General features: G+C 31.0%; 1 protein-coding gene across 1 annotated transcript; it reads left to right on the forward strand.

Moving 5' to 3' along the window:
• The first annotated feature begins 12432 nt into the window (after nt 1-12432).
• LOC121114370 (uncharacterized) lies at nt 12433-20173 on the forward strand. Its single transcript, XM_040708319.2, has 14 exons — nt 12433-12593; nt 12644-12817; nt 12885-12905; nt 12975-13142; nt 13208-13231; nt 13298-13465; nt 13534-13782; nt 13849-13869; nt 13939-14106; nt 14173-14196; nt 14922-15089; nt 15164-15937; nt 16047-16130; nt 19967-20173. Exons 1-14 carry the CDS (start codon nt 12530-12532, stop codon nt 20038-20040), a joined length of 2181 nt encoding a protein of 726 aa, XP_040564253.1. The 5' UTR covers nt 12433-12529; the 3' UTR covers nt 20041-20173.
• Nucleotides 20174-27861: the final 7688 nt, after the last annotated feature.

The following is a 27861-nucleotide window of genomic DNA, read 5'->3' on the forward strand; positions in this document are numbered from 1 at the left end:
ACATATATAATTAATTAATATTTAATTTAAAAATTATCTATAATACTGTTAATTCATCTGATAAAATATCATTTATCTTAAATTTAAAATCAATTCAGTGTTTCATAGTAAATATTTAGATCAGATCATTTTGACCCGTAAGGCAAGGGGTGTATACAAAAATTTAAAAAAAAAAACATACTCAAGGATTAAATATTTAATCTCTAACTATTTTTTCACTTGATATAATTCACAGGCATCTTAAATTTTTAAAGTGAATGTGCACTTTTTATATATACCAATACCTATGCACCAATAAATCAAAAAATGTAGCCCATAGATTTAAATTGAAGATAGTACAATATGTCTGAAAGGAGTAAGTTTTGAAGTAAATATTCCTATTTTTTCATACTATGGTAAAATTTGTATGCAATACTTTAATTTTTTAGATAGCGTTTTCTTTATGTCTTTCGATGGAAAAAACCATAATGCAGTTGCTAAATTTCTACAGAAAAAGATTATCTCACTTTCTTAAATGTTTAATTTATATATGTTGTGTAAATTTTTGAATGGTGTAGGTGTAACTGATTATATTTTAGTATGAGAAGGTACACGAAAAAGAAATATAAACAATAGTTTTTTGTTATAGCAAATATAGTAACATGCCCTAAATATATATTAATAACATTTATATATATAAACCACAATAATTGCAAAAATAATATACATTATGTCCTTAGTTGCGCAGTAGTTATTAATTTAAGAAATTTATCATTTCTTAAGTAAGTTCCTGTGCGTTCACTGAAGTGGCTTAAGAGTCCCGATTCCTCCTCTATCCCATAGCTTGTTTCGACGGTCCTTGTAGTGTATCAAAATATTGCGGGTAGTTAAACATTTGAAGGTATGACTGGTGCATCCTTGATTTGTATTTTCAGCTGAGGACCCTTCATTATTTTCAAACCATTCCAATAATTGTATAAGGAATATATGAGTTGATACGGAGTTTTCCTGGAATATATAAATTTGGCACTCGTATTTTTGGAGTGAGTAAGGAGTTGAAGTTTCTTATGAACAATATCCAATTTTACGTAAATTTCCCAATCATTTAGAAGTTGAGATGTAGTTTTCCTCGAATTTCTTAAAATTTGAACTTATCAATATAATATTTTTTTTTTTTAACAATTTATTTATTATTAATTAATTTATTTATTTTCGTTAATAATAAATTCTTTCATAAATACAAAATTACTTTAAAATACACAAATACCGGGCCGTGCAGAATTATTTACCAATTTTTGTTCAGAACATATCGCAGACAATAATGACATTTCGAATGACTTGAGAAACAATTTATTAATACATTTTTAGAATAATAAAATAGTTTGTGATCAAATTTAATCAATGTAGCCACCAATTGACTCAATGTCACTGGTCAGGCGACGTCTGAAGCTGCCACCGATTTGCTGGATGTAATCGGCCTCCATGGAGGCCCAAGCCTTGTTGACAGCAGCCTTTAAGGCATTTATGTTCCTCTTTCTTTTTTACAGGCCTTGGTCTCCACGTGGGCCTAGATAGAGAAGTCTAGTGGGTTCAGATCTGGGATCTCAGGGGGCCCAGTAGTCCTTGGGCCAAAAGTTCATGTTTTCCTTGAGCAACTCCTGAGCTTTCTTGGAAGCGTGGGCGGGTGCTCCAGCTTGTTGAAAACCCCAAGGAGAGTTGCTGACTATGGATTTCATCCACGGAAGGACCTTGGACGCCAGAATCTTCACATAATCCTCCGCTGTTAATCTGTAGCCAGTGAGGAACCATACCGGCTTCATGGCTTTCCCGTTGGAGGCCACGAGACCCAACATCATCACCGAAGCAGGATGCTTTGTTGTTGCCACATAGCGGTGATTATCTTGCGAATCTCCAAAGCTCACAACACGGTCATTTTGCCTGTTGAAAACAGGATCGACCGTAAAAGTTTTCTCATCTGAAAAAATGATGATGCGTCCAGATGAACTCTTGATATCATTCAGGATTGTCTGGGCACGCTCAAGTCTGACTTCTCGCTGACGTTCAGTTAGCAGAGGGCGTTCAGTACGCCTCAGGGACTTTCCTCCAGCCCTTTTCAATGCCCTTGAAACAGTTGATCTCGACGTTCCCATCTTTCTGGCTATGTCGGCAAAGGACCTGTTGGGAGTCCTCTTGAACACTGCCTTTACTTACCTGGTTGAGACAGCGGGCTTCCTGTCAGCCCCAGGGGAATGCTTGAGATCACCTCCAGCCTCCAAGCGCTTGGAAACGTTGTAAATTGTCTTCAACGAGGCCCCAACCTGTTCCTTAATGTTGTTATGAGGCACTCCAGCTCGGAGGAGGGCTGCAATTTTGATCCTCTTTGCTTCCTTATTGGACATGGTCTCACGTGTGGAAGTTGTTACGCTCTCACAGGAAGGATTTTTGTTTATTTTAACTGAAAAAATACGAAACAATCAGATTGGTTGCCACAAAACCTCTTAAAAAGTATATTTACATCTTTGGTAAATAATTTTTGCACGGCCTGGTACACATATGAATTAACTAATTATCACAAACACCACCAACAACATGAAGAACTGACAACACAAAATTCGAAAAGACCTGTTTATGAATTATCCTCGATCAATTCTAATATTGATCCATTGAGAGCTAACGAGAGAAATATCAATGATGTTCTCATGACAGCATCTTAAAAAAAGGTTTCCTTCGAGGAAGGGTGTAAGTAATAAACATAAGTCAAATAAAAAAAGATAAAATAAAATAAATAAATAAAAAAGATATCTATGATATAATATAATATAAATTCGATGGCATATCCTCCGAGGGCTCGTAAAATATTGGACTATTTAAGGCTGATTGGTTTCCCAGACATCCTTGTCCTAATAGACACACATCTGGTTAGCTCAGATTCACTTTCCAAACTTATCCCGTCAACACAAGCTCCCCTTATATCAAATGCTTGCTCAATTCGCTCTCACCCTTCAAGAGGAGTGATTTTGATACTCAGAGAATCATTTAGCCTATCTTTTGTACAATCAGACGGACAAGAAAACTATGTGATAGTAAATATTGAACTCTTTGGCCTACAACCAGATTTTATATAGTTTACGGCCCAAATAAGGACATGGACGACTACTTCTCAAACATCATCAATCACGACGACTCAAACTATCAAACTATAATAGCGGGAGACTTAAATATTACCAGGAATCCTTTGAGTGACTCGATGAGATATTCACACTCTATAAATAGGAAAAATAAAACAGACTTGAAAAAAGAAATTTCTACTTATTTTCTTGAAGACGCCGATCTAGTTCTATAACAAGAAAAACCATCAATGACATACAAAGGAATAACCAAATAACGTCAACCGTTCGAAAGTAGATTGGACTACATATTAACCTTCAGATATAACATGGACCATTTCTCCAAATTCCAAAAACTTTCTACATTTATTTCAAATCACTCTACAATAATGGTGAGATTCTTATCTCCGACTCAAAATCTTAAGTCCTTTTAAAAGCTAAATATTTCTCATCTGCAGTGTCCTGAAACGAGGAATAAAGTTAAGATTGTTGATGCAATTCATAAAGTAATAGCTTATTTGAAAGTTATTCTTGGGTAGGAAGATTATAATGTCAAATGTATCTTAAATTCATTGAATGTCTAAATCCAAAAATTATTGTACTCAACATTTTAATTGTATCTATCATATTGTAGCGAGTAAAAGTGGATTTCATTTCTGTATTTCAGGGTGAAATATTATTTATACTGCACTATCTTTTTTTTCAGGAAGTGCATTAAAAAAATCATATGTATATTTTTATTTAAACTGGAGTCTTGAATGTATTATTATTGGTTTTCATTGCTTTATATAATGCTAATGAATTTTTTTCTGCAATATAGATTTTCTTCTTTTGGAAGTTTTATACTTGTTCCATAATCTCCATTTATATCAAGATATTTTACTTTGATCCTTGGCTTGTCTCCAAATCATGCCAAAAATGAAAGATTTATTTATTAAAGGTTTCCCCTCAGCTAAAACGAGGCTGTGTGATTTCAATCTCTGTTCTTTATCCATCTTCATTATATCCCAGTGTAGACCATGGATTTCTCAACACCTGTATGTTCACCTACCACGCAACCTTTCTTTGAGATTCTGGAAAAAAACTTAAGCATCATGGCTTTGAATAAGCTACAGCATCAAGAGGATTTAATTCCAGTGATTAATAATGCCTTCTTTGACAAACGATTTCTTTTAGCTACTCTAAAACATAGATGAAATACTACAAACAAACAGACCCCTCAAATATTCACCTTATGGAGCCTTCCCTTTGTACAAAGGAGATAAATCAACTCAAGAAATTTTCGGTCATTTCTGGTAGTGAAGTTATTTGTTATTGAATCGTTCAATATTCAGATAATTTTGAATAGGAATTTCAGGAATTTCTCTCCTCTGCATCGGTTACCTTGGAATAAGAAGGCTGCTGTCCCTATTTTTGCGTCTGAGGTCATAATAACCCTGATTTGAATGTTTTCAATTTCATAGATTTGTCTCTGACTCAGAAGCATTTGGAATCGAATGCAGGAGGACTAGGAAAAGATGGACTTTACTAGAGTACTGGTCTCTACTCTTAATGCAAAATTCATTTTATAAGTTTATCAACACCTTAAGAATCTCTTTATGTAGTGTTAACAATATCTTTCTCAACCCTACTTTCCAATATTTATTTGACTTGAGTGATTTATATTTTATAATAATGTTAGATAGTTAGAAGAAACATAATAAATGGTAAGCTACTATTCAGTCCTAATAAAGTGTGACATTTGTGGTTGAATGGTATGGATGAGAAGGACTTTATAACCTCGAAGGAAGATGAAATATTATTTCAGAAATGGTGATTTGAGACACTTTTCCTGCATTACTGAACTGTGTGGACGATTGGTTTCATGTTCATTGAATGTTTCAACTAATTGTTATCAATATAAGTTTCCAAAAAATCCTAACCTTCAAGTATTATTGAAGGCTACTCTTCCGAAGGTAGAGATATCTGGTAATATATTCATATTATTTTTAATTTTATTGAGACTTACAGTTTTGTAGAATAATATTTGTGTAATTTTTTTGATTGTAAAATCATGATATTAATTAATAATATATATTAATTTAACAGATTATACTAATATGTATATTTCTTATTATATTTTTATGTCTCATATCAACTTAATATTTGCAGAAGGAAAATCACCATACTTATCCAAGCGAGTGGTATGTTCTATTCACTATTATCATTTGACTTTGAAACTCAGCCGTATTAGAGTAATATCACATTAAAAAGAAGAATTTTATAGACAAAAACTATATAATTGCTACATTTCCAAGGAGGGGACATAAAAAGCCCTTGACAACCGCTAGTACATAGCTGAAAATGGAAGATACTTGTGATTTCTTTACTTTGGTAAAAATAATCTTCTCTTCTATATCAAGAATTATCCAAAACATTATTCCTTCGTAGTTTATACAATTTGATCCTCCTCCATGCTAGTTACAACAGGAATTTCGTTTTTAACAGAAAATTACCTAAAGCAAAGATTCAAGGATTTGAACAATAATGAAAAAGTAGTGTCGATCCTTTTAGACGAAGTTTATTCTGCTCAAAAGGTAGAATATATGAATGGAAAAATTTATGGATTCAACGAAGATGGACTAACTTCAACTCTTCTCTGCTTTATAGTAAATTCGATTACTGTTTAATATTATGATGTAGTTGACATATACAGATACTGAATACATCATCTAGAACAATGAAAGAATGGTATCTCAAAGTTTTAGAACTAGTACAACGATTAGGATTTAACATGGAGGCAACAATTTCAGATGGTCACGTTGCTATTGTCAATTTTTTTTTCTAATGAACTGTGATGGTTCATTTAAAGAATATATAAAAAATCATTTCGACCCTTCCTCTATTTTTATTATTATTTGATACGGTTCATTTGTTCGAAAACAGATACTGAACATTTGTACGTCCCAATTTTGATGACTCGGCATTATCTTCTCAATTAATCCATATCAAATCACTTCACGAACTTGTATACACAAGATTAGTCAGATATGACCAACAAACTATAGAGTCCATCCCCTAAAAAAAATTTAAAATATCTTTAGAGGAAATTGTAATATCTTGTTCTCTGTATAGTGAAACATTTTCAAATAATTGTAAATCTGGTCATTTTTTTTTTCTTCCTTTATTCCCAAAATAGGGCATTTATTTAATGTCATGAAGAATTTTGTATCTTTTAAAATGATATGGTGCGAAAAAATATATATTCATTGATTCTTACACCAATAAGAAAAATCAATTGGTGTCAAAAATACAGGCTGCGTGATTGTTTATTGAGTCTGGTTATCCAGTAGTCAAGAAATATATGTAAAGACATACACAAACTATAATAATAGACACAGGCTGCGTGAGCTAAATGTATATAATTGTTCCGAAAGGAAGGAATTTATAATATAGATATGCCTCACCTCGTTGCATTTCTTTATGACTTCTTTTTTTATAAGTTTTATTTTATGAAATGTTGTAAGCAAACTTTAATTTGATTTTAAAGTTTTTATAGAAGTATTTTTATTATTAATTATTGTAAGTGTGTAAACTACTTAATATAAAAAATAATAATTATTATTATTAATAAACGAATAAACAACAAAACGAATGGATATGATCTAATTTTAACACAATCATTTGTTGGTAAAATTTAGAGAAGTATTTTTGAAATATCACATAATATTTAGATATTACTTATATCATAAAATAGGTAAGAGATAAATTCTTTTAATTTTTACTTTTCAAATCTCATTTTAATTACAACTAAGATATTACAAATTTCATGGAGGCATTCATAAATTGCGTTAGCAATCAGGGGGAGTAGGTCCAGCATACAAGATGACGTCACAGAGAACATGGTACAAAAGTTCTAAGTAATCAAAATAGGATTGACCTTGTTTTTATGAAGGACTAATTTTTCTATGGTTTGACGTAATTTAAATAAATATTAGACTGTCAAAGAAAAGTTCAAAAGGGGCCCACATTTTATTAAATTTTAATTTAATTTGTCTTTTTAGAGGGGGATAAGAAGAAAAATACATGTTTTTTTTTTGTTTTTGTATTTTTTTTGGGGGGAATGGAAGGCAAGAATTATGTAAAAAAAAGAACATCGTGATTTATGAATTACACCTAGCACACATAGATAGTTGACGGATAGTTGACAGATAGTTGATATTGATTTGCAACCTTAGGTTACTACACAGGACTATCGGGATACTTAATAATGTAAATGGAATTTAATAACCCTTTTTTAATTACTTTTTATTAATAGTTTTTCCAGTATGGACAACCCTATCCATTTCCATCCTCAGCACATAAGAAATATTGGAATGTGTTCCAGTTAGCACGTTGTTCAATTTAATGTGTTTACCTTATTTTGTTTAATAACTAAACGGTATCTGCAATAGTTTTATTTTTGTGGATTGCTCTCCGGTGTTTGCTTCTTCTCTTTTCCAAACTGCAAAAAACTTCAGCGATACTTTTGGAAATATACCTTTATTGTGTTGGATCAATTTATTTATCTGCAAAAATTTTTATATTTCTTGTTAACCTCGAGACTTTAAAGTTATTCTTTGTTAATTCCTCAAATATATATCTTATACAAAGCGAAGGTTTTTCTTATTTACTCTATAATGCAAAATCTATTCACTCGCTTACTAAAAAGGTATTTGACGAAGAAAAATCCTGGATTCATCAGTTATTTCATAGGATCTATTTACATTTAATCAAACCACCAAAATTTATTGTGGAATGTAAAAAGAATTACATTAAAAGCCTTGAGAAACCAAATTTTTTGGAATGGTTAGCCTTATTTCCTTTCACAATTTGAGCAACAAATGAATGTTCAACTCTGGGATCTTTTGTTATCCTCTAAGGAGAGCTGCAAACAATTAAATGATGCCCATCCCATGGTATTAGAGAATGTACTTTACAATAAATTGGAACGAGGAAGCTGACAAAATCTGCGATAAGTTCTTAAAAATATTGAACTTAACCATATCATGGAAAAATAATAAGGAGTTACATTTCTTAAGTCAAAGATGGAAAACCATCTACTTTGCAGTTTCAAAAATGTATATCCTTCAATACTCTTTGTAAGGACCGTCGAAAATTGTTTAATGCAGTTTTTCATTCTTTTGCAGACTGCCATTCACTGCGTACATTGAAAAAGAATCATAGTTCTTAACATAGCAGGAATAAGTAATAAATTCGTGACTGCTACCCTTTTATTTGGGCTCACTTCAAATATTTCGAGCGCTCTTACAAAACTAGCGCCATAGGGTAGGCTGTCTCAAGCTGTATTAGTAGGTTAGAACTGACAAAAATCTGAATTGAAAAATTTACAGCTATTCTGATTTCGAACACTGCAAGATACTCCATCTTCGTGATAAAAACTTCGGATTCTTCTAATTAAACGTGGAAGCACACAAGGGATATGATAAACCAATATTCGTTATATTCGAAAGATAATAAGACGTTTCTTCAGCGTTTAATATGAATCCATAAACAATTTTATGTTCTGCGTCCAAAGTTTTATTATTGTTCTTTTTGTCTCCATTCTACTTTTTTTTTTAGTCGTATAAAGTTTATTTTACGGTCAATCCATCCATGATACTCTAACAAAGAAAACCAGGGACATAAATAATTTAATGTATGTTTTATTCAAATGTAATAAATTATGTTATAATTTATAATATATATTAATGAAGCAAAATGTATCCATCTGTCCTTATCGGCTCCATCACATACCCAGGGATCTATAAGAGGTTTTACGCTGCACTTGGACTTTTAACAGGCTTATTTTCACCAGTTTCAATAATTAAAAAAAATTTATTTTCAAATACAGTATCTTTTGATGAAATACCCTCAAATGTCTCCAATCTTTATCTAGCCTAGAATATAGTTTTGCAATTTTTGAGACTTAATTGCAACTCTGTCGTCCCTTTTGCTGGATTGTTTGTCTACAAAATCAGAAGTATCTGTTTGGTTCTATTTTCGTTCTTTGATCACGAAAATACTCACAACCTTTAATAAGAACTTTTTTTAAGGGGGCAGACTATATTTTTGATAAGACAAGTATGTATATATGTTTTTTTATATACAAATGGTTAAAAATAAAATTTTAAACGTAATCTAATCTGTTTATTTTTCTGATTGCATCATATAGCCAATTTATCAATTTTTATGATTTTTTTCCAATAAAGATATGAAGCAGATATTTAATATTTTTCTAGATTGATCTGCTCACCTCTAGTCTTTATCTTATTTCAAAATCAAGAAAATTAGTAAAAACATGGAAAAAATACTTTTAACTATTTAACTTTTGGATTAACTAAATTATATTTGAGCTTATTTTTAAGGAAAAACAGAAATATTTCCTTCACAAATAGATTGTTTTTCGTGACTTCCCTTATTCAAGAGACATTTTCCTTTCACTCGTCGTTAGCTTTATTATATCACGCAACCTTTCTTGCTGAAAGAAAAAGATAAAAGATTTGAAATCAAATAGGATTTAGCCAAAATAAGGGATTTATATCAACTTCTATTTATCTCTTAGTAAATTCATTCGGATTACCATTGTCATATTTTTTATTCACAACTTTAATAATGAATTACATAAATACTTATTATTATAATCCTACATGTATTTTGTTCTACACTGCATTTAAATATTACATAATAATATCTTATTAAAAACGTTATCGTACGTTTGTTTTTCTATATGATAGCCAATGCCCAATATATATACGACAAGGGATACTCAAGAAAAATATAGTTCTTTCCTTTTGAACACGGGGTATTTTTATAGAACAACTTCATTTAATTATCAAAAATATTAAATTATAAAATAGTCCATGAAGTATACAGTGAAACGAGGGAATCAACAACCAACATCAAAAAACAAATGGTATTTTTATGTGATGAGGTAACACCGTGTTAAAATGGGGAAAATGAAGAAAAATAAACGGAAAGGGTTGCGTTTATCATCACTAACTTATTATGAGTTGATATTACATGAGTGTTTAAACTGATTTAATGACTACATATTGAGTAAAATGTTTTGATAATGTAATATAAAGCTATAAAAATTTTAGAATATTTAATACAAATTAAAAATAGCAATTTATGTTTCGTCTTTGCTTTGATACTCAGAGTAATGTCACTTGTGTTTCATTAACTTTAATTATATATATGTAGATATAATTGTCCAACTGTTTAAGGTGAATGGGAAAAAATGACTAACTAGTAAATACGATTCGCCATTTAAGATGTATAAACGCATTTTTATTCTTTGGTCAGCTGTTTTTGAAAAAATGACTCCTTCTGATTGGAGTTAAATGACTCTAAATATTTATGAGTTCAAAAGGGTACTAATTAATACAATTTGACTAATTCAAAGATATTTTAGCATCCCAAAACTTCAAAAAAAGCTATCAAACGTGTTTTCTTTTCTTTTTGAAAATCGAAGTTTCGATTTGACAAAAAAACTCGTCCTGACATAAGCTACAAATTTCCAAGAAGAAGCAAGGCGTCAAAATGGAGACAAGGATATATCAAGATATCCAAGAAAGTTATAATCTAATTTTTTCTTCATTTAGATAGTAATCACAAATATATAATTTAACCTGGAATGAACTCGATGTAAATATTGAACTGTTATTTTTCTTTTCTTTTGTAGATTAACAAGACTAATTTTATTGTTCAAAGAGTTCATTGACAAAAAATTGAATTACTCTTCGAAATATTTTATAGCATTAACTATATCTGTCATTGCTCATCCAAAAATTTCAACAAGAAGTCGAGAAAAAATGTATTTTCCAAAGGTCATTAAATTACATTACGGGAACAAATTTCCATCTTTTTTACTGCTAAGAGCCTCCCGGACTATAGTCAGGATCTGCCTCTCTGCATGTCAAGTTTTAATGGAACTCATAAAAATATATCTGATATTTTACGTACGTATATTGAAATAAATTTAGCTATCCCTAGTAGATATTTGAAATATTTGCTGATGTTCTATAAACTTGCAGATAGTGCTTTTAGTGATTTGACAACAAAATTATCGAGTTAACTTACACAGATTATATTTCAAGTTTATCATTTATTATACAAGCCAAAAAAAAAATCTAAAATTTTGAATTCAATTCAAAATGAAAATAGTAATATTTTAAATGAAACATTCAAACTTATATTAAGGGTAGTAAAAAATAGTTATATATACAAGTTATACGTAGATTTTTTTTTTTTTTTCATTCATTCAGCAGTTCACCAATCTTATACTCTTATATTGATGGGTCCATATCCCTTCCCTCAAACTACTACAACCAACCATATCTAGCTTCAATTGCCTTCTCCAACTTGACCCTGCAACTGATTTTTATGAGGAACTCCTTGTCTATGTTGGCCACTATCTCAAGAATGGAAGACTGCAACGAGTTAACAATGATTTATGCAAGTTTAATGGACTATTTCTACATGAAGTACTACACATAATTGTCCAATGGGTTCAGATCCATCTTTTTATGAGCCCACGTTTCCAAAAAAGAATTCAACCGTGTATTCCATTATTTTATAAACAATTATTGTCCTAAAATAATCTTGAGTCTTCCTTGTACGTGTTTCTGAGCCATCAGATCCGTTGAAAGCCTTGACATTATTGTAAGCTGTTGATTTGGGTAGCTCCGTAAATACAATATATCTTTAGGCATGCACCCAGTACGGAGGCACATAATAATGGTAACACAGTATTTCTAACCAGGAAACATTTCAAAGTTTTGAATTTTTTAAAAGTTTTGTCAGCTGAATCTGATGAGTACACTTTTATAAACATAGATTTCAGTGACACTAGGATATTGAGATCTAAACTTTTTCTGGATATAAAATTCCTGCCCTGTATGTCACTTTTTTTGACAGACTGTTTTTAGTTGTGATGAGTTCAAGATAGTATCTTCACTATGAAAAAAAACAACTTTGTCTATATTCTTGCTGCTTTCTTGGTTGGTTGATTGAAATATTGGATTGGAGTATTACTAAAAACTTGACTTAACTAAGGTCAACAACTTTTTGCAAATTAGTCGAACTCGCCAGAAATATTATTTGAAAAACTGGATTCGAATGATAAATTTCAAATATGAAGATATTTCAAGTATTATTTATTTCATGTATATTTCTACAAACAATGAAAAAGAAATGTTGGATCCATTTCTACAACTGTTCTACATAGAAAGGCAAACAGTTGATACTTTTTTTATAGCAGGTTTATTAGAAAATTATGGGTTAGTGTTCAAATTTGCAAAATGTCGTTCAAACCTTATGGAGAAAAGATAATAATTATGTATTAAACTCAAAAGTATCGTTTTGAATGTAATTTCAGACACATCATTTGTAAATCAAACTTTGATCGTCATACATCAAAAATGAACAACAAACAACTTGGCTTGTTTCTAACATTTATATCACTAGTTCTTTCAACATCAGCTAGTAAGACAAAATATACAATATTTTCTTCTAATACCCAATTATTTTTTTAGCGTGTCCAACAACCAGCGGAGAAACATGCGTCTTTCCATTTGTATATAGCGGTATAACATTTGATAATTGTACAACTCTGGATTTTTCTGGGACATTCTGGTGTTCCACGAATAACAGTCAAACTACTTTGGAAGTATTAGACTATGGAATTTGTGATTTAAGCAATTGTACCCGTAAGTAAATATTGATATTAAAGAAATATATTTAATTTATTTCATTGTTTTACCCCACTGTTATTAGTTGAGGTAACCCCTGGTTCTAGTAAGTACATTATCAATTAAACACAAATTATACTTAATTTATTGTCAATCATTGGTTAAATTTTAATAGATTGTACGACAGTAGATGGAAATTACTGTGATTTCCCATTTAAATATAATGGAGTTTCTTATGAGGGATGTACTAATGTTGACAATGGAGATGAATATTGGTGTTCTACAAGAAATTATCCTAATGGAGCAGTTCATCTCTATGGAAATTGCAAGTCTGAATGTCCAAGTAATAAGAATATACTTGTAACATATATTTGAAATGACTAAAAACTTATTAATTTCTTTTTTTAGGACATAGCACAGTTCCGGCCAATTGTAAGTTTAGTTTAGATAATTATCGTATTATTTTTAGCTAATGTTTATATGTATCTATATATTCAGCTTGTGGATCAACAAATGGAAATCCTTGTGTTTTCCCCTTCGTTTACAATGGAATCACATACAACAATTGCACAACTATTGAAAATTCTGGAGTTTATTGGTGTGCAACAAAAGTGGATGATACGGAAAAAATGATAGAATATGGCAATTGTAATCAGTTTTGTACAAGTAAGAGAATCACAAAATGAAAACCTGATTAAAAATACTTCTTCAATAATTATTAAATTATTTTTTAGCACTAGCACCGACAACCACAACAACTACAACTACTTCTACAACTACTTCTACAACAACGACTACCAGTGTAAAAACCTGTCCTACAGTTGGTAATAGTAGTTGTGTCTTTCCATTTGTATATAACGGTATGACATTTGATACATGTACAACTCTGGATTTTTCTGGGAAATACTGGTGTTCCACGAATAACAATCAAACTACTTTGGAAGTAGTAGACTATGGAACTTGTGATTTAAGCATTTGTCCGCGTAAGAAAATAATGATATTAAAAAAATATGTATAATTTATTACATTGTTTTACCCAATGTTATTAGTTGAGGTAACCCCTGGTTCTAGTAAGTATATTAACGTTTTAACACAAATTTTACTTAATTTATTGTCAATCATTGGTTAAATTTTAATAGATTGTACGACAGTAGATGGAAATAACTGTTATTTCCCATTTAAATATAATGGAATTTCTTATGAGGGATGTACTAATGTTGACAATGGAGATGAATATTGGTGTTCAACAAAAAATTATCAGAATGGAGCAGTTCATCTCTATGGAAATTGCAAGTCTGAATGTCCAAGTAATAAGAATATACTTGTAACATATATTTGAAATGACTTAAACATAATATAAATTTATTTTTTAGGACGTAGCACAGTTCCGGCCAATAGTAAGTTTAAAGCAGATCAATAATTTATTTTATTTTACTGATTTACTTCTATGTAGTATTACCATTCACATAAAATTATTTTTGTATCTATTACGATATTAAAATAATAACCATTTTACTATACTTTTCTTTTAAAATGATAACACAATATCTTTTTACTGACTTTTTGGAAAAATAAATAAGATTTACTAAAGTATTTAACTATGGTATTTGTAAATTAAAAAAGGACTCGTTTGTAAACACTGAAAATCCTGAAAAAATATTGGTAATAACTTTCTTAATAAAAAGCAACCTACATTCTAAACAATTTATTTTAAACTAGAAAAGGGTCAAAATTCGTTTAGTTGATTTTTTTAGACACCAATCACTTTTCCATTTATAATTCAGCTCCTTATTTAGTCTCCTTGAGCTCCACAAAACAATTTTAGTGTTTTGATTAAAGAATATATATATATATAACCCCCACAAAAATTTTTGGCACCTCTCTCATAGCCTTACTAGGCTCAAATGATGTAGTTCTGCAAAGTTTTGGCCTATAGAGTATTACAGTAAGGCCACTCAAAAAAGGACACACACAAACACAAACTTTATTATATTTTGTATATTGATGATTACATACTGACAATATTTATAACTGAGATGAACGACTCAGTCTTTTTGTTTACCATACGAGTACAATACTACTATTTAGTAAATTTTGAGTAAATATGTATCTATATATTCAGCTTGTGGATCAACAAATGGAAATCCTTGTGTTTTCCCCTTCGTTTACAATGGAATCACATACAACAATTGCACAACTATTGAAAATTCTGGAGTTTATTGGTGTGCAACAAAAGTGGATGATACGGAAAAAATGATAGAATATGGCAATTGTAATCAGTTTTGTACAAGTAAGAGAATCACAAAATGAAAACCTTATCAAAAATGTATCTTGGATAATTACTGAATTATTCTTTAACACCAGGTCCCATATCCACAACAACCACCACAACATCTACGACCTCTACCACTACGACAACAACGACGCCAACAACAACGACAACAACCACGACAACTACTACTACTACTACAACTACGACCACTACGACGACCACTTCGACAACTACGACAACCACAACAACGACGACCACTACTACTACAACAACCACCACAACAACGACGACCAGTACTACTACTACTACAACGACAACAACCACGACCACTACTACTACAACAACAACCACTACTACTACAACAACCACCACAACAACGACGACCAGTACTACTACTACTACAACGACAACAACCACGACAACTACTACTACAACGACAACAACCACGACAACTACTACTACAACTACGACCACATCTACAACTACGACAACCACAACAACTACGACCACTACTACTACAACAACCACCACAACAACGACGACCAGTACTACTACTACTACAACGACAACAACCACGACAACTACTACTACAACTACGACCACAACCACGACGACCACATCTACAACTACAACAACCACAACAACTACGACCACTACTACTACAACAACCACCACAACAACGACGACCACTACTACTACTACAACCACAACAACCACGACAACTACTACTACAACGACAACAACCACGACAACTACTACTACAACTACGACCACAACTACGACGACCACATCTACAACTACGACTACCACAACAACTACGACCACTACTACTACTACAACCACAACAACTACTACTACAACAATCAGTAAGTATTCATCTTCTTAATAATTCTTGTAGTTATCTATGTTGTATGAGAATATCATTTATACAAATGTAAACCAATCCAGATAAATAATGATTATGTCTTTAATTAGTAACTACTAAAGCACTTGAAAATGGAATAAAAAATAACAGTGGGTCAACTTTATCAACAGTATCAACAGCATCAACAGTAACTGGTAAATATATTTATTACATTTTATGATTTGTTGTTTTTACACAATGATGTCTCCATAAATGGTTCAAACTCTAGGTTTATCTTAGGTATATTTTAGGCAGTTTTAGATTAATTGGTGGAAGTTAATAATTAATTCGATCATGCCTTTGATCCTAACTCTTTCTTATTTACATATATGTTTAAAATTTATGTTATACATATTGTACATTAATTGCCAAAAATAGGTTTCCTAACTTTAACAGAAAAAAATGTTCGATATAAACTTTATTTTTGCACGTGACTTCACATAGTTACTCTGAAGCTGAAGGGAATAATATTATATGTACAAAGTCAATTACGTTTTGCCATTTAATTTTTAACCATAAGAAATACAGGTTCCCAACATGAAGTTAAGTGATTCACCTTGGTCCACCCCAGATATTAGTAGAACTCATTGGATCTTTCCTCTCTATTTTTATTATAAATTGTCTCCTTTGGAAATAATTTCAAATGGAGCTTCCTCTATTTTATTTTCTATAAAAGTAGTTTCTCACAAAAAAAGGGATCGAGACAAAGTAATAAGTAAATATATTGATGTTCCGTGAAATGAATTTTGCTCTATTAGTATTTTCGAGTTTCTAAAACAAAACTCGAGGAATCACGAGCTATACTCGTTACTCGTTTGAATACTCATTACTTGCTTGAATACTCATTACTCACTCTTAGATTTTTTGTACGCTAAAAACTCGTCACTAAAAAAAATCAAATATTTTAAAGAATTATTGAACCAATGAATATTTGTTTATACTTTATTGGAATCATAGCTGCATTTGGATCAAGCATTTATTTTCGAGGTCCAGAAAACTAATAATTGTAAAGTATTAATATTGATAAAATAATTTAAAGTGACTTTATGAATGTTATATATGTGGCGTTTGATGTAAGTTGACACTAGAAACATTGATATTTTTTCTGCATAGACTGTAAATCCTTATATTTATATATTTCTTAGATTTTGTAAAAAAATTCTAAACTATACTATTTTTATATTTTCCCATTTTCTAATTGGATAAAGTATGGGTAGATAGAGAGGAGTTATTTCCATAATTTGAATTATAACCTCGTACAACTTGTATTGGATATGCAAGGTTGACATATTCCCAATCAAGTGTTTAAACTAGAGATTCGAAAAGATAAACAGGGCTGTTAGATTCACATGCTTCGCCATTCAACTTCCCCATTACTTTTCTTATCATTAAAATTATGAACGTCAATTTATTATTATTATTTACCGAATACAAAAACATATTAAATTTTTTATAAATAAACTCATTTCAAGATGTAACTACTATGGAAAAAAAAAGATATTTATAAAGTTAATTAGTACCCTATTCCTAAAATGCTGGAAGAGGAATGGGGAATAAATTTTAGTTTCAAGGTATGCGTCAAATGGATTTGTAGCTAGAAGGGTGAAATCAGCTTTGAACATTCGGACTTATGTTTTGCAGCTACTCCCTTATGCATTGAGAAATATTCTAATTTATAATTTTGTCGTATGTATATTTGTTTGTGGAGGGCTTTTGAGTGTGTGCTTAACAAATTGCGTAATTCCAATCGATGTTCTGTACTTCCGCTAGCTTAAAACATTCAAACAAAGATTACTTTTAAAACGAACTAGGGGTACATATTTCACTAAAGTCAACATAGTGTTGCCTCTGGGAAAAATAAATTATAATTTAACAGAGAAAGGAAGTCAGTCAAGGAAGATTTACATTTTATAATGGGCTCCAAAAAGAAAAACAGAGAAGTCCAATTTTTGATTTCAAAGTTTTTGACGAGTTCCAAGCTTTTTACAAGTTCTGAGCTTTTGACGACTTCCGAGTAAAAATCGGCTTTATATGCCAACGAGTCGAGTTTTTTGTGTGTCATTTTTTATTTACTTCATACAACTCGAGACTCGATGACTTTTACTTGTGACACATCACTTAGTAAATATATTTTTCATATAACTTAAACTTGTACTTTAATACCTTGCAAGTACAAGTAAGTTACTTCAATATGTACCTCAAAAAATAAGTCTAATAATTGTACCTGTACTCAAAATTTCAATGAATTACTTGAAATTGACTGAAGTATATTGTAACGTACTTGGATCTTTCCATGTTAGACACATAACATGAAATTGACAAGATAATTTTAGAAAAACGCAAACGGCTCATTTGTTTCTAATATTTCATCTACTTTTCCTCTTTTAGAAAAGTAACATTGATTATCATAAAAACCTGATTTCCTTCCTTCAAATTCGTAAAAATTATGCCTTTGGATTTGGATGTTAATATATGTATAACGACTTAGTTATAAGTTTATAAGATATTAAAAAGTGGGTTAGTGAATGTAACACAAAATTGTATGGGTTTCCATGGAATCTGCGTTCAATGAACAGAACGCTGAACGGAATATAATTCTAAATCATGGACCCGGCTCATCATTTGGCCGTGAATGTAAGCCAATGGGCTAATCAAAATAATAAATTCCACTCTTATGTTTTGCAGGGGCCAAAGTATAGTTTCCCACTGAATAGTGTTTATAATGTCAATGTTGTAGGAAGTTATTTTCTGAATAAATGCTATAATTGAGAAATATGATTTTTCTGTCATATGAAAGAGAGTTGTGGCTCTTCCGAGGGGTGAGGTGACTAAGATGATTAGATATCTCTCGATATTTACATAGTATTTCTTGTATTGGTTCTCTTAAAAATAAAATGTGCAACAGCAACACGCAACGTTTTCGCGTAGGATTTATCGAAAGTGCTGTCCTCTGCTACCACCATGGCATCAAGCCTAGCCTTGAAGGCTACACATATCTTGACAACGAGGCTCTTGGAAATGGATGGGAACTGCCTCTGGGCATGAGGTCTTTAGCGATTCCATCCTGGGATGGGGGCAACATTTCGATAAATGTCCAGCTACCAAAGTCGAGACGATTCATAACGGGTGGCAAAAAAAGCCAGAATCGGAAAAATTATCCTTGATCCATTGCTTCATGGTTCTGGCCTTGTTTGCTGTATAAAGTTCTGCTCGAATACATAGTTTCCCTCTGAGTAGTTGTACTTCACCCAGGGCAAGACCACTTCCTTGAGAACGTTCTGGTACTTCTTAGTCCTATTTTCAACAATTCAGGAACCAATACAGGGGCATCCTCTTCACGTGTGATGCCACGATTCCCAGCATCATAGTAGAAGCTTGGAACTTAGTCTGGTTTACTGGTGTAGCCTCATCGACGCCATAGGCGAGGTAGAAGTCGTTCCTGGAGTTTTTTGACTAGTCCACAGTCCAGTTTTTCTAGACTTGTTGCTGAGCGGGGTGCGTATCAAATCGGCAATTTTTTGCCGTTTAGCTTCAATCTCGACAATGAATGAACCAATTAGAGAGAGTTGTAGATCATTTGAACGCTTCTTTCAACAGATTATTGAGTTAAAAAATCTTGACACCTAGTACTCAAATAAGGCCTATCTGACATTATCAAAGTGGAATCCGCTATTTGCTGTACTTCCTTATCATTGGAACGCAAAACTGAACGGTACTAAAGGTTGAACACGGAAGCTGAACGGAAAAAAAAAAAATCAACGGAATGCAAAAATAGCAGAACGCTTACAAGCCTCCTAATAATTAGTGAGGAGAAAATAAGTGCATTTTTAGACGTGCAAATGTACAATTGTACAACATATACTTTTACGGCAAATCTTAGAATTAAATACGAAAATGCATTTCTATTTTTTTTGATATGCATAAATTTGAAAATTTATTTTGATGAATACATAAGTGCTAGCTAATAAATTTATCCTTTTATTTTTTTTAGATGGAGCTAAAGCTGTAGGAAGTGGCAAACGTCGTCGAAGAAATGTACTTTATTCTCATGTGAGAAACATATGAATTACTTTGCGATACAATTGAAATATAAATGTAAATATTTTAATGTATTATTGTATATTAAGTATGTTAATTGCATGCATATATTTAGATATTATGTATGTTGATAATATATTGAGAGCATTATAAAACTAAAGGTCTAAATTTAAATTATAACACCAAATTAGCAGGACTCGAAGGCTTGGTGGCACTATTTTAACTAAAATGTCGGTCGAACTTAACTGTATTGACGCCATAAGTCGCGAATTTAAATGATCTGATCTTTAAAAAATGATAAAATGAACCGTATTCCTGAAAGCATTTGGTTTGTTTTGTTAGTCAACAGACGTATAAGTATGAGGTATTATAGATTTCCAAAATTTTTAATTTTGTGGTATTTCTATTTCGGAAATGAAATTGACTATTTTTGGATACATTAATGCTCCTAAATCTTGTTATACTAAAATATTCCGGAAGTGTTTATCGAATTATTAAATCATCTAATTGGCTTACTTTATGCAACCTTAAAGTACTTATTTCTTTCAATATTCCATAAGAATATTGAGAGTTAAACGGAAAAAAATAATAAAAATAATTTAAAAAAATTAACAAGAAATTGTTTAGAGTTGTCATATAATATTTTTCCTTTAGTTTTAGTTTTATATTGATCAATTGAAAAAAATATTAGCTTCCCAATAAGATCCTTGATTTAGTAGATTTTTGTATGATTAGATACATTTTTTTGGAATTTTAATCAAAATAGAATAATAAATCATAAATCTTATATATGTTGCAAGATTTTTATCAATTGATTTTAGCTTATGTTCTTTTATAACAAAATATGACTCAGAATCGAAGTTATACTCTGAAATGTGATTTTAACTACTCCTAAGGACAAATCTACGTCTGTTGAGGGTTTTAATGCTCATGTTCGCATTGTACAGTTTAAATAACCAAAAATGGGGGTAGGAACCCGCGGGTGCACTAAAGCAGTAATTATATTGAATAGTATATTTATTCGGCATTTCCTATGATCTAAGTCACTCATTTCTAGTCGAATCCTACCTAATATGTACAAGTTAATGATATCTATTCAAAAGATAAAGTTTTGTTATCATAACGACGTTTTTATGAACGAGATGACTTTAACTTATATAAAACACGAAAATGAGCCACTTCTTAATGACAAAAAATACTTTATACTATATGTTGAGGAAAAAACAAACGTGTTGTCATCCGTATCCGATTATATTTCTTAAATTATATCATATCGCTTTAAAATATGTCAGTGACAACGTTACTTGACTTGATAAAGTAAAATAATAAATAAACTTTTACTTTTGAAGTTCACTGTTTAGTCTATAAATAAATTCGCACGTATTCAAAGGTTAGGAAAATATTGTAAATAAAGAAAAATATCACGTTGATGTGAAAGGCCTATCTACAGAGTGAAACACGTTTATTGACTTTTTTTAAGTTTAAATTACTTGCTTATTTATGAAAATTTATAGAAGTAGTTGGTACTATTAAATTTTATTACGTTTTTCTTTTGAAGTTATCTATCACATGCTCCAATTGGAGTAACGAAACCTATGCTGTGACAACGGATAGTTGACTTGATGGTAGGGCAACAACCATTCTTTTCTATGCCTGAAGAAGTAACTCTAAAAACCATAAGTTAAGCGTATTAGATTGTCGAATATTGACTAACAACATTACCAACGGATAATGTCAAATATTTGTTACTTCAACTGTAGCAGACTTTGTCAATTGTATTGTTATTTTTGTCCATATCCTTTATAAAAGTTAACAATGAAATTAAATTAACTTTCATATTGTGGCCCTAGCCAAGCTCCTTGAACTGTTGGGAAATGGATGTCCTTAAAACTTCCATATTTATTACTATTCTTCTCACTAAAGGAGTCATGTACATACTGAAGGCTGGAAACCACTTCAGGATTTTTTTTAAATCTCATATATGTTGGAGTTCGACTTGTTTAGATGATATTAATTATTCATCATAGTACCTTGTATTATTTTTAATGTCTTTTCCTTTTTATTTTTGTATAAAAGAATGATCATTTTTACTCAGTTAAAATAAAGATATTTAAAACTTAGTATTGGTAATCCCGCCATGATATAATTCCTCCTAAAAAAATTTATTCTGAAGGTAAAAAACATGCGGACCATGCCCCCTCAAACCGAACGTAAGTACAAAACTACGTAGTAGAAGAGGTCAGCAACTTAACTCTTGCCATACCAGAACTACGTCTTCCAAAATTCCCCGGCGATGGATCCGGAAAATTGGTTTCCAAGAGTTGAGATGGATTTTTTCATGAGTAAGATAAATGAAGATCAGACCAAATATTGTTTAATGTCTTCAACATTACCTGGAGAAGTTTTTAGGTCTATTCCTATTAAAAAGGAAGGTCTCATGTATGATTGTGCAAAAAAAGGCAATTTTACAGAAATATGGTATCTCTCCTTCAAATAGAATTTCAAAAAATTTTGATACGCTGTGCAATTCATCGAGATTTTCCCATGAGATAGTTATAGAGGAAGTTGAGCGTCTCCTTGAGGAGGAATACATCCATGACTTGCGTCATCATTTACTAAGGGAGGCCCTGACAATGTCACGATAGGTAGACTTCGACCTGCATTTGGTGTTCTAAGTATACTTCCAGCGTCTCTGACTATAAGATGCACAAGATCTGCAACTGGAGAATGATCTATTTGTTTATTTACCAATGTTCTTATGATGTATTTTATTATGTATTACTAACTAGACGATATCTTTACTTAATCTGTCGTTTAGAGGGAGTAGTGATGGAGTTCTAGTTGTTTAGATGATACTAATTATTCATCATAGTACCTTGAATTCTTTTTCTTGTCTTTCATTTTTATTTTCCCATAAAGGAATGATCATTTTTATACAGTTAAAATAAAGATATTTAAATCTTAACATATATATCATGTCACCTACTAAATCGTGCACATCATAAAATGTATGCATAAATGTTGAATTTTTTTCCAAATTCAATGGGATAATTGCTGACACCAAGAAGATTTAATCATCCATGTTAACTGCCCTTTTCAAGGAATGGTACCCTAATATACCTATTCTATCGGAAATGTTGTAATCCATTATGGGGCGATTGTCAAGGCTGTCATACACAACACTATATATTTTGAAGATATAAAGAAAATTGTATTTTATTTGAATAAAACTGATCCCTTGCTATTAAAAATTGGAAGGAATTTGTATTTCATCAAGCTAATCTGTTAATTAACCAAAAGCTATTACAAATATTGAAATAGAAGGAATGCTCAGTCTATAATTTTCAGAATATACTTTCTGAAGCCAAAAAAAAAAAAAAAAATATCAAAACAATTCCTGGAATAATAGCAAAAATACTTTAGAGAAAACTAATTTCTACCATTCATAGAAATCCAGATCTTCATGTATCCAAAAGGTTCAACTTATTATTAATGGTGGTGATGATGAGGTGCCTCCGTCTATCAAGACTTCTAAATATCTCACCAACTTTTACTTTGTTTCAACTACCAATGTGGACGTTGAAAGGTCTTTTACTATATTTAAAACTACAAATACTCATCAAAAGGAAAAATTAACGGAAAAAAATATTTGTAAAAACTTAATTTATTGATATAAAGTTGCATATTGATGAACTAAAAACAACAACAATTACTTTAAACTCTCGCTATAAAATCATATTTTACAATAAATACAAATTGATCAATTTTGTTATTTTATTTGGTTATTTTTTTAATTTGAGGCTTTTTTTGCTCATTTTGCCCAAAAAAACGAAGCAACCTTCCTAAGTCTACTCATTTATCTCTTGCACTTACATAGCAATTAAGCTTCGTATTCATAAGTAACTGTTTTAGATTCAATGGTAGCTCATAAAATACACACATACCAAGGAAAGCGGGAAAGGAAGCTACTTAGAGCAGTGGGCAAGAAGGCTTTTTTTTTTAATTTGTAGAAGTTTGGTACGATTTTTGATTCAGCACTTTCACGAAATAACCAACTATTAGTGTTGTATTAGATACAACTTTTTGAGGGTGACAAGTAGCACCATTCTTGAGCTGTGACAATTTAGGCTGAATAAAAAAAGTCCATGCTGAAGAAAAAGAAAAAATATTATCTCAAGGCTTAGAATGACTCTTTACAATTGATTACAACTGTAAGCAATTGACTTTAGATCAGAGAGGAGGAACAAATAAAACATCAGCTATGAACAATTCTTGGGAATAACAACTTCATAGTATGATTAGTATGTTATTACATTAATAAAATGTAATAACAGGTTTTATCAGGCCAAAATAAATACATCCTTTTCGAGATAAAATTATAATTCCTTCTAATTACATCTTTCAATATTAAAGCTATTTTAGAGGCATTTGTCATCATGTGTTGTTGTTTTTTTTTTTTCAAGAGTAGTATCCTTCAGATAAGCTTTGGTATGAATTTTTCAAATGACTAGCTGCCTTTGTTACTTAGGGGCATAACACCTGTGTCCCATTGACATTGATTGTATATATGTACATATAATTTTCCTAACATTCACACACGACTCACAATTTGAGATACACAAATATATGATGTATTTTCTATGCATTGACTCTTTTTGATTGAACCAACTGTAGTCAATAATTTTTTTTAAGCACAAGCCGTTGAGGGCTGGATGTGACCTTGGTTCAGCTTGCAAAGAATATTTCATAGGTTGTTATATCTTTAAGGACGGCAAATGGATAAAATTGATTAAAAAAATTACTTTTTTAACTCTTCTGTTACTTTCAAGGTTTGTTTATTCACCCCAATGATAGAAGTATCATTGTTAAATCTTGTATCTTTCATATTTTAGATTCGCTTTCTATGTATATTCCTAATTTATTTTATGTTAAATGTAATATATTTCTGAGTTATTAACAAATTATTGAATTAATTACACTATGCATTATTGTCTTCCCACACCGGCTAAAAATCGTACTTATTATTGTTATTTACACTATAGAAGCGAAAATAGTCTTTAAAATTTTAATTATAGTAAATTTGACATTTAAAGCATTTCAAAATATATATAGTATGTAAATAAAAATTAAACGAAATAATAATTGATAAACGCATTGCATCAATCAAAAGATATAGTTTTTGCTAAATTAACTTAAATAGGGTTTTTGCTAAATTAACTTAAATAGGGTTTTTACAAAATGGACCTAATCATACAATACATTTATATGAAAGCTAATATTTTTTTGCATATTTTTTTCAGTTGTATTATAGTATAGCTAAAACTGAAGAGCAAACATTATTTAACAGTTTAAAAGTATTAACTATAAAAAAAAGTGTGATTTTAATTGAAAGGAGGTAACCACAAATCCTACTTCGTTTATAGTAAAAAAATTTGCAGGAATTACTTCGAAGTCGATCCTAAACTCTAGTATTAGTCCAACAAAGATTTTTTATGATAACCATAATCATGATTTAGTTATAACTGCTAATATTTTATAGCGAAGAATGGTTACTGTATTTATCCATTATTTTACTCAGTTTTGATCAAGGTTGAATCAATGCTCAAATTTTTAAAAAAATGATCTAGTTCTGGGTTATTAGTGTCCAGAAATGACATTGCTCTCAATAAAGGCATGGGAAAAGTTAACAATTTGGATCTTTAATATTACAATATTATTATATATGAGGATAATGAGTTATTTGAGGATATGGACTTTATATATACACTTTATTTTATAGGAGGAAAATCCAAGATCACTCACATGTTTATGGTTCGCCTTGAACATTTTTTCCTTTACGTTTTTTCCTTGTACGTATTCGCCTTGTCAAATTTCCCCCTTGAGGTATTTTTGCCTTGTTCTGTTTTGCCTTGAAACTTTTTTCCCTTGGATAATAATAGAAGGAATACTAATTCTTCTTAGTTATATAATTATTTTAAATTTTTACCATTGTACTCCAGCTTTGAGAAATTAGAAACAAAAATGTAAACAAGCTAGACACTAACAATTCTTCAACTCTTAATTAATGATATATTAGTAATACGCAAGCTTCAAAGCATTGGGAAGGAATCAAAGAATACTACTTCTTTGGTCTGTTGTGAAGAATCATTAGCAATCATATGCAGTACTGGAGTTATAGATCAAGATGGGGACCTCGTCCATGAAAATCTATATGTAATTGTGAATATGATATATTTATATTATATATCAACATACTTCATTAACTTTTCAATTATCACAGTAATAGATTTTGCTGTGCTCGCTTCGACCCTTCACTTGTGCTTCCCTCCCTCTGCCTTGGGAGTAAATTATCTTGCAGTCTTGTGTGTTCATGTTTTATGCATATTTTGTGATACTATATGTCAATTAACTATTTCCTATTACTGTGAGGATTTTGGATCCTTATATAGTCGTTGATAAATAGAAAATAAAAGAGCCCCATGGGTTTGTAGAGTTGTCGAGCTTTGAGGATTGAATAGGATAAGGAGATCTTCACAGTCTGAGATTTAAAAATGGAATATAATATTATACTAACTATGATTATTATTTTACAGTCAATATTAAAGTCATAAATACTCAGAGAGTTCATGCCTACGATGGAACATTGGACATCAGCGACTATGAAATTATAAAGAACTTAAGCAAATCGAGCAATTGGTTGGTTAATCTTCTTAAGACATCAAGAGAATCTTCTCTGCGGGATGCTAAAACCAGAGATATCTCTGATGGGCCATAATTTATAAACTTGTGTCGCACAATATTATCCGACACCTCAATCTTTCCAGCCGTCTCACTAAGTTTCTTTACATAGAGAGAAGTGTGTCCAACTAAACTAAAGACCAAAACCTAAATGGCACATAGAATCAGAAATATGCATAAGATATAAACCCACAAGACAGCAAGACAATTTACTCAAAGATACCTCAATACCAGAATCCAGGATTGCATAACTATAAATACATAATTATGTTCCATCTAAGAGTTTAATCGAACTTTTATTGCAGGTGAGGGACTAAATGTGGTCACGTTTCTTACCTTAACTCTTTTGTTTCTTGCAATTCCATTTTCACAGGCATTGAATCTTTAAAATCACCAATTGCTTTACATTTTCTACATTCCTGTTTCCAAGCAGGACATTTATTTATAATTTGGTCTCTTGAGTAGAATATGCAATTCATTATTTTTCTTTCAGCAGATTTTTTCCTAAAACTATTTTTGTCTCGACTATGGCCATAAGCTTTTTCCTCGTTTCTTCATCCGGAAGACCCACAATTAATTTAACTTTGATATTTTCTTCTAAACAGTCCTGATTACTGCATTGTTCATTTAATTCGGCACGATTTGCAGTTCGAGTTATCTCTATATTAAAGTCTACAAATGATTGACCTTCTTATTGATACATCTATACGGAATTTAACTTTGTCAAGAATGATGTTATATTGAGATCGAAGATATTTCCTTAATTCTTCTAAAATTTCAGGAACGGATAACTTGGTGTCTTCTTTAATCCCAATTGGTAATCTTAATTTAATATCATTGCTATATCCATGAAGGATCTTAAACTCGCTAGTTGTTTAGCATGAGAGTAGCTATCAACTCCTGCTCATTGCCTATAGTTTCCATTCTATAAACTCATTCAAAACCAAGCTTCCTCTCAATAGTTCCAGCTCCTTATATGAAATTTTGCCATATACTTTACGCGCTCCATCATTTGAAGGCAGATTTTGATCCTCCCTTGCTATCTAATTTCTCCATTTTTTTCGTGAATCCCTCCTTAATTTCGTAATCCATTTGATCTCTTTCTTTCAT

This window comes from Lepeophtheirus salmonis, chromosome 3, assembly GCF_016086655.4.
Source record: "Lepeophtheirus salmonis chromosome 3, UVic_Lsal_1.4, whole genome shotgun sequence".
Taxonomy (NCBI): Eukaryota; Metazoa; Arthropoda; class Copepoda; order Siphonostomatoida; family Caligidae; genus Lepeophtheirus; species Lepeophtheirus salmonis.